At 37.6% G+C, this 15,294-nt stretch overlaps 1 protein-coding gene across 1 annotated transcript in view; it reads right to left on the bottom strand.

Annotated features, from left to right (window-relative positions):
* Window positions 1-15,294, bottom strand: part of MCU (mitochondrial calcium uniporter) — a 297,505-nt gene that overhangs the window by 27,443 nt on the left and 254,768 nt on the right. Inside the window, exon 5 of the mRNA XM_081760384.1 lies at window positions 7,382-7,585. Within this exon, the coding sequence (XP_081616510.1) occupies window positions 7,382-7,585 (204 nt within the window). The remainder of the gene's footprint in view (window positions 1-7,381; window positions 7,586-15,294) is intronic.

Consider the following 15,294-nt stretch of genomic DNA (forward strand, 5'->3'; position numbering starts at 1 on the left):
ACAAATACAATCTCGTTATGTGTTTTCTTTCTTTAAATAATAATCTATTATACTAGTGTAAGAAAGCAAACACATCTACAGAGGAAAGATGGTAATCTCTTTTTATATATAGAATTCAATATCGAGCTTCAATCTCAATACATCAGTTTGCAATCCCAGTGTAACTAGCTCTTTTATCTTCATTTCTTGATTTTCCTTTTACATCTGCTATTTTTTTTAAATAAAAAAAATCACATTCAATGATAAGGAATTTGTTTGTGACAAAGACAAGACTAGTTTTCATATCACAACTGTGATAACTAACTAATCGGAACAGGTGTTTGCTATTATTCGAGAATTGAGTTCTTGTATTCGACAACAATTAAAGCAATTCATGCTGTAATTTGTTTGACCATTTGCTTTAGATTGTCCATGTAATCTTAAATTAATGCGACCTAAACATGATTTATAAATAAATTTATTATTCTAATAGAAGGTCAGCTTAATAAATTTTAATTACTATCATCATGAATTCTGTTTCCGACAAGAAATATTTATTTTAAACAATATAGCTACGAGAGATTTTGCCGACCGGTGCAAATGCACCTGTTGCACCAATGGTAGAGCCGGCCCTAGTCCTGGTGACCCTTTACTGGTATTATTGAAGAGCTTACTCTGTTATCTTCGGTCAGACAGTGAATTAAAGAACATTCGCTTCTAAAAATTTTTACATGTTGTGACCTTAGTCCTTTTCTAAAAATAGCAATACTACCAAAGTCACTGTTCAACTACTGGCGGCCGCCTTTTTAAATATTAGCTAAAACAAACTTGAAGATTATATTTAGTCGTAAACAAAAATCATATATACATAAGAAACAATATTGGTCAAACTATATTACTACAGGGTGTCCAATATACAATGCAACCCGGAGTTTGGGATAGTAGAACTTTTGAACCTGAAGCGATACACAAATAATGGTACCAAAATGAAACCTTGTTCATGCATATAGTTTTAAACTAAAAAGGAACGATTGAAGTACACTAGGAACCACAATGTTGCCAGATGTAACCGAAGGTTTTTTTTTTTTTTTTTTTTTGCAAAACACGTAAATTGACTCATAATTTATATGTATTTATGGATGTTCTGTCGTTAATTTTCAGTTCGTTTAGTTGGGGTAGCTTGGAAACTATGGTGCAGAAAAAAGAATTTATCATTTCCACTGATAACAAGTCGGGTGAGGCCTCTGTAAAGGGGAAGTAGGGAAATCGTAGTTTTCATAAATTAACACTCTGAATTGGCAACACTGCTGATGTTTCAGTGCATCAAAAGGTGTGTTAAGGATCTGTCTGCATGATGCAATTCCTGAAAACGACGAAAAAAAAAACTTTGAAATTATCATTATAAAACTTTTACTTACATGTACTCGGCAACACTTCTATTCATTTCTATGGGGCTACTTAAAGCAAGAGGTATAGAGGAACAATCCTCGAACTATACAAGATTTGGAAACTAACATTCGCAGTGCGCACAGAGGCCTCATCCGATTGGTTATCGGTGGAAATGAAAAATTCTTTTTTCTGTTCCGTAGTTTCCAATTAAATAAACTGAAAATGAACGACTGGGAACACTGTGGTCCCTAGTGTACTTCAATCGTTGCTTCCTAGTTTAAAAATATACACATAAACAATGCTTCATTTTGGTATAACCATTATTTGTGTATCGCTTTAGGTTCAAAAGTTTTACTATCCCAAACTCCGGGTTGCACTGTATATTGGACACCCAGCCATAGCAGTAATTCAATTCTACACATCTGGAGTGCGAACTACTCTATATTCAAGGAAAGTTACTTATGTCAGTACATGCATACAAATACACTACAATTTAAAAATCTCCATGTTGTGATTCTAAGCGGATGAACTTTCCAAGTCTTAATTTTTGTCAAACTAACAAAATGCTATATTTTATAGCCCCTGAAAATAACAGAAAAATTGGATTACTATTAATTTTACATTATTGAGGCTGGTGTTTCTGAATGAAGCTGCGTATAATCCCATCCCAATCCTTGTCGAGGTTGTTCTTATCCAAATTTAGTGTTGGACGCTTGATCCTCAAACACATTTTTTTCTATTTCTGGTGATGTTTTCCTAATAATTTTAACATCCTTTAAATTGTGTCTGGATATGTTTAGATGTTTTGATCAGCCAAACACCGCAGAATGTTCTTTTACTCTGGATCTTATATTTCTCTTCGTCACCCCACATAGAGATCATAAAAGTGTAAATACATTGAAATTTCGAATTAGATTTTTTTCACGATCACCACGCTTTCTTCCTTCCTATTTTCGTTCGAAAATAAATAAACAAACAAATAAAAACGAATCAGGCAGCTAGCAAATGTGCTGTTGAAGCATCATTGAAAAATTGAACTATTTAATTTTGTATACGGCAACATCAAAGAACTATAAGGTTTATAAGAAAACTATTTGAAGTGTCTCTTCTTCGCACAGGAAGATATTTGAACCCCTTTTGTCCCTTAGGATACGAACTTCAATAAAAGTATAACGATAAGAACCCCTAATATACTTTTTTTTATTTTATTTATTTATTTATTTTTTATTTTTGCATAAATTTTAGACCCTCTACTCCCCCTTTGGATAGTCTGTTAATCAATGGGTCACAACAAAAAACAAGTTTCAGAAAGGTAGGCCTATTATGTTTCAAAATTCATTTCAACCGATAAGATTTTTCAGATGACGTGATCACAAAAAGCTGACAACGTCGCTTTCAATGTCGAAAACGAAGCTCTCCTTCCTCCATCCTTAATACAGGAATTTTCAAAAACTGACATAATGTATGTCCTTATTTTTAATGCGGAGTTTATATATCGAATTTCATCGTCTTAATTTGAGGGGGTCGTGAGCCCCCAATATTCCCCTGAGGATGCACATAAAGCAACTTTTTTTTTTTTTTTTTTTTTTTTTTTAAAAAAGGAGTTCGAAGTAGATCATAGTTATATTCCAAAGTTCATTTCAAACGGTTTAGCCAAATTCACGTGGTGGAATCCCACACAAAATCACTTTCAATTTTTATATACCGTATTAGATGAAAAATATCAAAATATCGCAGTGTCGAAAATATCGAAATATCGTTCAGAAAAAAATCGATATCAGTATTTCGATATTTGAAAATATCGAAATATTGCATAGCGCTGCCAAAGAACCTGGCTTGCGAGTTTCGACATCTTTAGCTTCTTTTCTTCTTTGTCTCTGCCTTTTCCCATGTCTATATGGGAAACGCTTTTCTTGCATTATTAATGGTTCTCATATCCTTATGTAAATAACACCAAAAACAAAAGAAAAACAGATGTGAGCATATACCAACAATGCGATATCAGATCCTTATACCAATACAGGGTTAAAAAGTTACAAGTCACTAAATTGGTAAATATTTATATGATTCATCCTGTATTAAGAACGTTGTAGCCCCTTTCGTGCAACAGCTTTTATTTTTTTCGCAGAGAGTCCAAGTGCCCAGGTCATCTGTCGCTACAGAACTAATGCAAAGCGAAAATTTCATTAGCTTCGCATCGGCGCCTTTTCTGCCTCAAGCTCCAGCGACGTGCCAAACATATTACATGATACAAAAGGATGATTTAAGATGCATACATACACAGAAGCTGCACCGAAAACTTTTAACTGACAGCGTAGGTCATCTGGTGGTGGTGTTTTGAAGTACGAACGAATAAACAGATCAATGCTGCCATCTGTCAGGGTTTTACACAAAAACACGTCAAGAGATAGAAAACAGCCCCACAGCTGACTGAACTTAATCATTACTTGCATATCTTTGTTCCTCCCCCCCCCCGCCGCGCCTTATTCAATTTTTGAAAGTATTACAAAAACTAAAGTATAAAGTTTCCAGAACTCGTATTAAAAGAGATGAAAATAAAAAAATATAAATGAAGGTTTACAGTAGGTAACTTTCTCCCAATCAGAATATAGCTATATTCAAAGTCAAAATCTTTGCAATGTATCTAAAATTTTTATTACTATTATTATTATTATTATTATTATTATTATTATTATTATTATTATTATTATTATTATTATTATTATTATTATTATTATTAGTTTCTTGATAAGCAGAATCCTTATATAAAACGGTTACAAGCTGTGTTATTATTATTATTATTATTATTATTATTATTATTATTATTATTATTATTATTATTATTAAAAATAATAATTTCCTCACACGATTTAACCAGCTTAATTATTACAGCTCCGATGACGAAATAATTTTTCGAAGCATAATCATAATGTTTTTAAAATCAAAATAAAGCACAGATGAAGCAGCATTACCCATTTCAATTTTTATACTTTTTTTTTCTCTCGCCATGAAAACTTCACGAAGTAAGTAAATCGATTTGCTAATAAAAAACAATAAAAAATTGTAAATTACTTGTCAATCAGCAGATAGTGCTCTCCTTATTTTATAGTGTAGGCCAGTGGTTCTCAATCGATGTGTCGCGACACACTGGTATGTCTCGCAGTCCCCTAAGATGTGTCGCGAAATTTTAGAATTTAAAAATCAAGAATAATTTAATAATAATTAGTTAAAATCGAAACAGACTGTATCAGTCAACATCTCCAGTGGTAGCAATAATGCTCATTGTTATATAGAGTCATTATAAAAACTAATTGGTTTCACTATTAAAATAGATATTATTATTATTATTCATACCAAAATTATCAAACAAGTGTGCCGTCAGTCAAAAAAGTTTGAGAACCACTGGTGTAGGCAATCACTTTCGTGAATTTTATACAGGGTGTGTTTAAATTTCTCATCTGATTTCAAAGTGTTATAGATTGAAAACAACTACTCATATTCGAAATGAAACGCCTAAAGTTCGAAACAGAGAGTGTTCAAGTTTATACACTAAGGCTACCAGACGTCGCAATTTAAGCCGGGAGAGTCCCTTCTTTTGGTCCTAGGTCGGTCGGACTTTTTTCAACTGAAGTCGAGACGTCAAAAAGGTCCTTATTTTTCTTAAGCAGTCATTTTATTTTACTAAGTTATCATTTTTTTTCTTACAAAACTTATTATATAAAGTTTCTTGCTAAGACATTCAATTTAAGGTTAGTTTAAAGGGACAAGTTTTGCCGATAGATGTCACTACAGTCTTCGTATGTCTCATGTATTTTTTACCTTTCACGAAAATTCACGATTTCTCTTACAAATTTCAACCTAGAGACTTCAAATTTTTGGAGAAGGAACTTTATAACCTATCGAAGACAACAATCTGTGCCGATTTTTTAATTTAGAATTCTCTTCATTGTTGAAATGGCTTAATTGTTGAAAGGGAATCTTTAACAATATAACTGTTTCAACAATGAAGAAAATTCTAAATAGGAAATCGGCACGGATTGTTGCCTTCGATAGGTTATGAAGTTCCTTCTCTAAAAATTTGAAGTCTCTAGGTTGAAATTTGAAAGAGAAATTGTAAATTTTCGTGAAAGGTAAAAAATACATGAGAGAGATACGGAGACTGTAGTGACATCTATTGGCAAAACTTGTCCCTTTACACGAAACTTAAATGATCACATCCAGTGGCACTAATATATTTTAAATAGAAATACTATAACCAGCTTGTGTTGATGGTAATAAAAATGAAAGAAAAGTAGAAAGCAAGTTATTGTTTATTATATTGATATACCACAACAAGAGTTCTGAGAGTTGAACGGAAACTAAACAACAAGCCGTCCACATACCGTGACATCCTGAGAGATTTAAACAACATGGCGCCAAGTCAAAACATATTGAAATAATTCAATTAAAACAAAAAATTGTTGGTGTTGTTTTACTATACGGATCTACAGATTGTAATATGTACAGAAAATTTTGGGCAAGTCTTTAATTTGCCCATTTTATGTCGAGAACAGAACCCAACCAACCCCTGTGGGGCTTCTAACCCATTTCTAATATTACTACTACTTATACTATGAATCCGTATACAGTGGTGCCCACCCCCCCTCATGTCCATGACGCACCCCCCCTCAATTGTCTATCCGTAAGTGTTCTTCCATGAATAAAAAATCTTTTCGATTAATTTTTACACACCCTCAAACATATTTATATAGATTTTTAACCCCCCCCAAATATTTCAATGACGCAGTTTGCGTCATAGCCCCCCCTTGTGGGCACCCCTGCCGTATAGTAAAACTGCACGTCATTTTTTTTTTTTTTTTTTACTTGGAAACATTTTCCATTTTGATTCATTTATTTTTGAAGTGATTTTATTTTAGTTGTGCTTTTATATCACGCATTTGGCGCCAGAATATTAGTATTCTAACAACTGTTTGCTATTGGAAAACTTAGTATAGAAACACAGGCGATTTTAGCTTTGGTTGTGCCATTTTGTAATGCAGTAAAACTGCAACTTGTGTAAACAATTCAATGCATCAAAACAAATTTTGCTTAATAACTATTTCTAATGATGTGGTTGATAAAGCTATAGTGCGGCGACCATAGTTAGTAATTACCTATTATAATTTTAAGTGCAGAACAGACATTCTTTGTAAGCCTAGGCTGGTAATTGTTGTTGAGCAAGATATAAAATCTTATAGTCTGGTAGCATTTAAGCAAAAACTATTGCTGTTATTTATTCCTCAGTTCTGCAGTCTTCGTCTTGTAATCACGACAATTTCAGTTCTGTGTTCCGTGCGGATATTTTACCCAGTATGCCCACCTGAAGTGGGTAGTAATTATCAGGGATGACACCACCAAAATGTTAACATATAGTTGGAAAATTTCAGACAAATGTCTCGATTTTACGCTCTGAAAATATCGCAGCCTTAATACACACATATCTACTATTTGATTTTAAAGTGTTGTATTGGCTTTGAAAAGTACAAATTTGTTACAAAATGCAAAATAATTGTAGTTACATCGAGTTTTCAGTTCACAAATGTTCAGATGTGGCCTTCGCCGTCCACATGGCACACATTAAGTCGATCTCAATAATCGAATGTTCCCACACCTTTAACACTGATAGGTGTTTGCGAGTAATTCACTAGCATGTGTCGCTCCTGCAACCCAAACGAAACTTGAATACCCCCTCAGACATACGATATACATTTTCAAATATAATTAGCCGTTTTCAAGCTATAATACTAGTAAAAAAGCACGAAGACTTTGGATACACCCTGTGCTACTAGTACTGTTTATCTACAGATTGTGTTTTTTAAATTATCTATTTTTTGAATCAAGAAAAGACACAAGTTTAAATATTACTGAATACCAGAGGACTAGATCTAAAACAAAGTTAAAACAAAATCTCGTCTTCGATTCAGAAATATACGGTGTATCTATAGGTAGAGAAACCTAGTAGCACGTAACTTACCTGTTTCGTAAGTACAAAATAGGCGTAGGCAGCCATAGCTGTTCCGTACGTGACGAAATAAGTGACAGGCTCCATGATATCCCATGAGTATTCCCACCACGTTAATCTTGCGAGGATTCCAAATTGTACAGACATCAAACCAAGGCCTACCCACGTAAGGACGTTAGTGCGTCGTTCTGCTATGCTTTGCAGCTCTTGTCGTTTCTGTCAAGAAGAGGTTTACAATATAATTTTTTTAAAAAATAAATATAAATGCAGTCTATGATCACTTTTATTCGTTTCATTGGCATTAAAAAAAAAAAAAAACTGCATTGAGTAATTGACACTACTTTTGTGTCACTTCTTACCAAGGGTATCCACAGGGAGGTTTAAGGGTGCAAGTTGCGCCCATGAGAATATTTGGGGGAACAATTTTTCATTGAAAATAGTGCAATCAAACTGAAAAATGGTAAATTTGAGGGAGAAAGTTGTATTTGCAGGCCTGGATGTTAAATTTGGGGGATGAATGGTACATTTGGGGCCCAAAATGGTAAATATGGGGAAGAGTGATGCATTGGGAGCCAAAATGGGAAATTTGAGGTAAGAGTGGTACATTTGGGAGCCAGAATGAGAAATTTGGGAGGAAAGAGGTACATTTGGGGCCACAATGGTAAATTTCAGGGCAGTGTGGTACATTTGCGGACACGATGGTAAATTTGTGTGCAGAGTGGTACACTTGGGGGCCAGAATGGGAAATTTGGGAGCAGAATTGTACATAAGGAGTCCAGAATGGTAAATTTGGAGACAGGGTGGTGTATTTGGGAGCCAAAATGGGAAATTTGGGAACAGAGTGGTATATTTGGGGGCCAGAATAGGAAATTTGGGAGCAGAGTTGTGCATTTGCGAGTGAGAACGGGATATTTGGAGGGTGAATGTACTTTGGAGTCCAGAAAGTTAAATTTGGGGGCAGAGTGGTGCATTTGGGAGCCAGAATGAGAAATCTGAGGGAAGAGTGATACATTTGGGGCAGAATGGGAAATTTGGGGGAAAAGTCGTATATTTGGGGGACACAATGGCAAACTTGGGGAATTTGGAGGGGAGAAATGTATATTTGGGGGAGAGTGGTATATTTGCAGAGGAAAAAGGTAAATTCGGAGGATAAAGATATATTTGGGGGACGGATTGGAAAATTTGGGGCAGATACTAAATCTGGAGGGTGAGAAAGGAGGGGTTGCACTAAGCCTTTGGAGAGGCGGATCTTTGCTTGTTACATTCCAATGCTCTGTGTCCAAAACAATAATTAGTGATATAAAAGTATTTATTATAACATTTCAAAGGGGAAAAACCTTGAATAAATTATATTGGAAGAAAGATATGAAAAAAATTGTACGATTAGTCTCAAAATGCCTGACATGTGATTTCCAGCATGCCATTATTTTGAAGCTTAATTAAATAACTGAAGTCTGTATAGCAGTGTCCAAACAGCCGTTGTTCCTCAGTATGATGATTAATTCAGTAACTAATTAATTGAAATCTCAGAGTTTCTTTTCAGCATAAATTGTAATGTTGTGTAAGACAGGAATTAAGGTTTAATTGAACTACTATTCAAGTGTCGCTTCGCTCCCCAATCAGTGACGACGCTAGCTTTAATTTTTTTTGGGGGGGGGGACGGAGTGTAAGTGAAAATTTGGGGATGGCAGCTGATCTTCTGTGTACTGAAGAGGATAGTTTCATGTCACTTCACCTACATTACAATAGAACATGAAAGGGGGGCGGAGCCAAGGGCAATCTCGCTCACTTGTCCCCTTTGTGGCGTCATCATTGTCCCCAACGGAAATCGAAGCTGAGGCTTAAAGCACAGAAAGCAAGCGGACGAGCTCCTTTAGCAGGTTATCATTGCCCATAACTAGTATCAGAAAGTGCACGCTGGTTCAGTGGAAGAGAGTTTACCTCTGGTGCGAGGACTCCCTGATTCGTTTCTTCAGGCCATGTGAGATTTTGTGTCCGTTCGTTTTCTGTGTTGTTCCACTAATTCTTTCATAATACGAGGGTCATTCAGAAAATACAAACCGTTTAGCTATACAAAATGAAAAATACAATATTTATTAGAAAAAACATTTTTTTTTACCTACCTGAAGCTTCCTTCACTTCTCTACATAATCACCATCTTCATTTAAACATTTGTCGTATCTGTTCATGAGCTTTAGAATCCCCACGAGTTTTAGAATCTGCAGCCACCAGTTCACTAAGCCACGTGGTCACTGCATTCTCCAACTCTTCATCATTTTCAAAAAGTTTACCGCCTAGAAACTAGTGCTGTCGAAATCGTTTTTTTAAAAAAAATCGAAAACCGGTTTTTGAAAAAAAGTGAAATTTCATAAAACCGAAGTGTCAGTTTTGGAAACCGCTTTTGCGGTTTCGATTTCAGAAAACCGGTTTTCTCAAAAACCGGAAACCGCAAATGTCTCAAAAATTCGACAGCACTACTAGAAACTCTTTCAGCTTGGAGAAAAAGTGGAAAATGCAATAACGATTTGCATTGATTGTAGTGTCTTTTGGCATGAAATACACACACACACACACACACACACACAAAAAAAAAAAAAAGAAACCTTTAAGATCCTACAAGACGGTTTACCATGACCTTTCGTATTGAGAGAGTCTGTTTGAATTTTCCTTTTTTTTTTTTTTTCGGTAACGAGAATATCAGCCATTCAAGTAATTGTTGTTTGCTCTCTGGGGTGATGTGAGATACCTAGGTTTCATCATCAGTCACAATCCGATCAGGAAAGGGGTCTTCATCTGTGTGATATCGTGTCAAGAATATGATGGCAGTGAGCACCTGATTTCATAAACTGGCGACAGCAGAGTATAACATGGGAATCCTAAATCTCGTGAACAGATAGGACAAATGTTTAAATTAAGGTGATGATAACGTAAAGAAGGGAAGGAAGCTTCAGGTATGTAACTGAATTGATTTTTTAACAAATACGAGGTGTGTCCAAAAATATCGAACCTTATTTTTTCCCTCGTGGAAACCAATGAAGCGCGGGTAGACTTTCTTCAGTGTAGATGTAGAGGGGACACTCATGCGCAGTAGGGATGCGCACGAGACGAGTCGAGACAGGATTTTCCTGACAAACTTCGAGTCGAGACATGGCTCTTCCAATAGAAAAATATATATTTTTCGAGTCCAGGCATCACTTTTACAGCACATTTTCGAGTCGAGACAGCCACAAATCTTGTCTCGTGCGCATCCCTAATGCGCAGTCATGAATTTTTTCCCGCCCGCAGATAGCGTCAGTCGTTGACAGTCGGCCAATGAATGAAGACGTTGTATAATGAGCGGTCGTTGGATTTCAGTTTTTTTGTAAAATGACAGAAAAACTTGAGCAGCGATATTGCATAAAATTTTGCTAAAAGCTTGGCGATATCCAAGCGAAAACCATTCAATCGGATCGGTACATTCAGTTGACCATGAGGAGAGGGACCGCGACATTTGATTCAGGCTTTCATTGCCGAACACAAGGCTTCCTACTTACCCGACATGGCTTTGTGTGACTTTTGGCTATTTCCCAAGGTAAATGTCACTAAACGGGACCCGATATGAGTCGAGAGAAGATATCACGCGGAATGCGACAGCACAGTTGCTCACCATTCCAAAAACTGCGTTCCAGAAGTGTTTCCAACAATGGCGGAAGTGTGTACATTACCAAGGAGACTACTTTGAAGCCCAAAAATGTAGGGGGGGGGGACAGATCCAACCATATTATAATTCATTACTATATTATAGTTCATTTGCAAGCCTACTGTGAAAATTTTAGGGGGGCAGCAAAAATTTAGGGAGGGCCCGGCCCCCCTAGATCCCCCTGCATACGGGCCTGCTTTGAAGGGGATTAGTGTTTCGAATTTACAAATCAATAAATGTATTTTTGCCGACGAAAGGTTTGATACTTTTTGAACACTCCTCGTATTGTGTTTTTCATTTTGTATAACTAAACTATCTTTATTTTCTGGATGACTCTCGTAATTCACTTTCATTAACAATTAGTCTTCTTTAACTTAAAGCGCATAATCGTGGAACGTTACATTGAAGATTTCATTTCAGTTTTGGTAGCGGGAAATGGAGCCAGAAGTGCTCTTGAGGCTAAGTTTTATGAACTAACAAGGGAAGAGAGGGAGATTATATATCGAAGTGGAAGATGGTTTATACACCAATCGAAAGCACTAATGACACCTATTACAAAACTGTATATCTAATATTTTTTTTCCGAATGCATACACTGTACGAGTTATATGTATATACAGGGCGCCCAGAAAGTCCGTTGTCACTCTTAGAAATCACAAACGGTGAGACAAATGCCAAAACAGCAAAAACGTTTGTCATCGTTTCAAATGTAAAACGCATCTAAGTAAAAAGTGTTCCAGGGTCACTCACAGGGTCCCAGGCAGGATCCAACTCAAAAATTGCAAATGGTAAAGGGATCAAATAGCATATCGTTGGAAAGCTGTTGGGAAATGAAAGAAGACGGAACAAGTCTCGACTCTCTAAAATTGACTTGTGCAAAATGGCGGTCGGTCAAAATGTCAGCAAAAACGCCATTTAAAGTCTATGCCCCCCCCCCAAATGCTATGCTTTGATACGCTGTACTTTTAGAGAGCTTGTAAAATGATCATACACCTGTTTTAGCATCTGTCTCACCGTTTGCGATTTCTAGGTGTGGCAACGGAGTTTCTGGACACCCTGTATATTCATATAACTCGCACAGTATATGCATTCGGAAAATTTTTATTACAGTTTCGTAATAGGCGTCACTGGTGCTTTCGATTGGTGTATAAACCATCTACCACTTCGATATATAATCTTCCTCTCTTCCCTTGTAAAAGATGACGTGAGGTTGAGGTTGGGAACGGCCGGAGAGAATGCTTACCTCAACACTGCAAGTTATGAAAAAAAAAAAAAAAGCAGCAGATGAATGACGAGTCAATGTAATCAATCTTTGTCTATACAAATCATAACAGTATACTCCTCCGTGTAACATCTGCATGCACACCATGTAATAGCACCAATACTTGGATTGGAATTGAACAAAGGCAACATGGCTTCAAAAGACAAATCGTCCTAATCTACCTTGAATTTCAGTCTCTTAATCTCCATTGGTTTCGAGGGAACATGTTTACATGCACTAAAGCAATTAGAAATCCTAAATGCCACGTTAATACTAACATCAACGTGTTAATTGTGTAGCAAACATATGTTGCTACACAGAAGCTCATTCAGAATATCTGTCCATTCATGTGTAGTTTATATGGTTAAATGTTCCATTAGAGCAATTCAGCCATGTTTTGATACCAGTTACTGACGCTTTTTAGCCATTATTTTTAATTTCCCTTAAGGGCAAAAGGGAAAAAAAATTTCCACATTTTTTTTGGTAATTTATTCAAGTATGAATGAAAAATAAGAAAAAATATCACAATCGCTTGGAAACTAAGTTTTTTTTCGTATTTCCGGGATGCCCGCAGATATCAAATCAGTATTATGTTTCTTATGTCTGCAGAATGATATGTCTTTCTACATATTACGATATTATACTTATAACGCAGAGATGGAGTAGGTCAGTGGGTCGTGGGTCAAGATTTGTAAGTAAGTCAGTGGATCGTGAGTCAACAGGACGTGACTCATTGTGATTAACTACCCATCAAACCACTATACCCAATGACTCACTCTGCTCAGTGCATTGTTGACAGCATCTTCTGAACGCTGGTGAATTTATCTACGATTTACTTTCAAGGCCTCCATTTTTCTTCCCTTTTCAATTGTTTCTACGAGTATTTACTTACCTAAGAGGAGTGTATCTAAGTGAAAAAAGAACTTCAGGCAGTTTTGGATATTGATATTTGTAATTCTAATAACACAAGGTGCGGCACGTAAAACCGGCCCGTCGTAATATTCTGGTATATTGTGTTTTTGGCAACACTTAAATAATCTACCTTCCTACCAAGAGATGGCGTGTCGAGGTCGGGTCGACTTACGTGACCTGCAGAAGTCACGTGCAGCAGCAGCCAGTGAAACTTGTCGAAACCAGTTGAGAAAAAGGCCTCGTTGTGTTAAGCCGGGTGAGTGTCAGTGTGTGATAATGCCGTATTCGATACCCGAGCGTGTTGCCATTGTTGAAGGGTTCATTCTCACTGGATCTTTTGTGAAAACAAAGAATTTGTTTCGGGAGAAATTTCCAGGACGTTCTGTGCCAGCAAAAAGCACCATTCAGGAATTGATTGAAAAATGGCGGCGTACAGGATCGGTTCAAAATGCTCCCAGGAACAGACGACCATCTGTCTGCACACCTGAATTAAAGATGCAGGTGGAGGAGATAATGACAAGAAGTCCTCGAAAATCAACCAGGAGATTGAGTCAACAGGTTCATGCGAGTGAGAGAAGTTGCAGACGTGTTTTAAGGGGACTGAAGTGTTCACTTTACGGGCCGGTTTTACGTGCCGCACCCTGTAGCAATACAACTTACGACTTGGCTTTCGAGAGGCAGTCGAATTTTACATCGTTTCTTTTTTTTTTTTTTTTTTTTTTTTTTTTTTTTTTTTTACGTTAGCCTATTTTACCTTGATTTGAGACTTTCAAATTTCATCGTATTTTCCACTGAAAAGTACCTGTAATTCAAGGAAATAATTATATATGATAATTAAATTCAAATCCAACGTAACATGGCCCATGACAAACACTTTGCCCAATATCATAAAGGTCAGATTCACTGGTATTGTAACAGAGCGGTGCTTGAGCGATTGACCGTAGAAATTCAAACTCCGATTAGTGATAATTTCACAGCCTTGTTGTATTACAAATGTAAATTTTTTAGTCAGTGGAGAGGAGGGCGTGGGTCATGAATAGAAATGGCCATACGTTGATGCTAGTGGTCTACTGTGCCACGTTTAATTGCATGCATGGAGAGTATGCCCGCGACCGTTCGGTCTATTTAATGGACGAGTCCCACCAAACAAGGCACCTCGCCCGTAGTTCCTCAATATACGCTATTGATTTCACATGCACAATGTGCACCGTCAGAATTTGTCCCCTAATTCTGACTCGCCTAAGCGATGTAACCCCCATTCACTGAGGGAGTGGGATACGCCCACTGCGCGGCCAGACCGAAGTCCTGAGTGCCTACCAGTAGACCTACTGGTTGAGGCAAACTGCTAGCGAGTCTGTCCTACCATGCTCTGCAGGCATGGCGCCCGAGCGTTTCAAGGCAAGCTCACCTCCCCCATACGCTCACCGTTACCCAGATTCCTGGGATTAGCTCCCGCATGGTACCGAATCCCACGGTATGACCACAGCCCGGCAGAGTCCAACCCAAAACCGGGGCCCCAGGCGATGCCCGAGGGGGCTTGTTCAATTCCGGCCCAGCCTACCTCTATCGTTCAACTGGCAACCGCCTTGTCGTGTAGAGGTACCACGCACACGTTGAGATATTCCCGTATCTCATCCCGGACCCAATGGTACGTGTTAAGTCACCATTTGAGTTTGGTGCCGGCCCATATCCCACAGAGTTTCCTCCCTTTAGCAGGTTCAGAACCGTTGCCCAGATCCCTGGGATTGGCCCCTCCCCCACTTCCGTTTGGTCTCCCCACAGGCAGGAATCCGACACTCCCCCCTCCCGGTAGGGTCGTCCAAGCAATACCGGACTGCCTCTAATTACGGTAGAGGTATACCGTACATTACCAGAGCCAATGACTGATGTAGACCATCTGCTCAAGGCAGACATTGTCATTTGGGAGCCGTGTCTCCCCTGGTAGAACCGCCCAAACAATACGGGGCTACCTATAGCGCGCCATAGACGCACGCACTTGCATTACCAACATGTATGAAAGGTTTCTTTCATCATGCATCTTGAAAGAATTTTTTGCCCACACACGTACCAACG

This window comes from Thermobia domestica, chromosome 5 (assembly GCF_964235325.1).
Source record: "Thermobia domestica chromosome 5, izTheDome1.hap1.1, whole genome shotgun sequence".
In the NCBI taxonomy this organism is placed as follows: Eukaryota; Metazoa; Arthropoda; class Insecta; order Zygentoma; family Lepismatidae; genus Thermobia; species Thermobia domestica.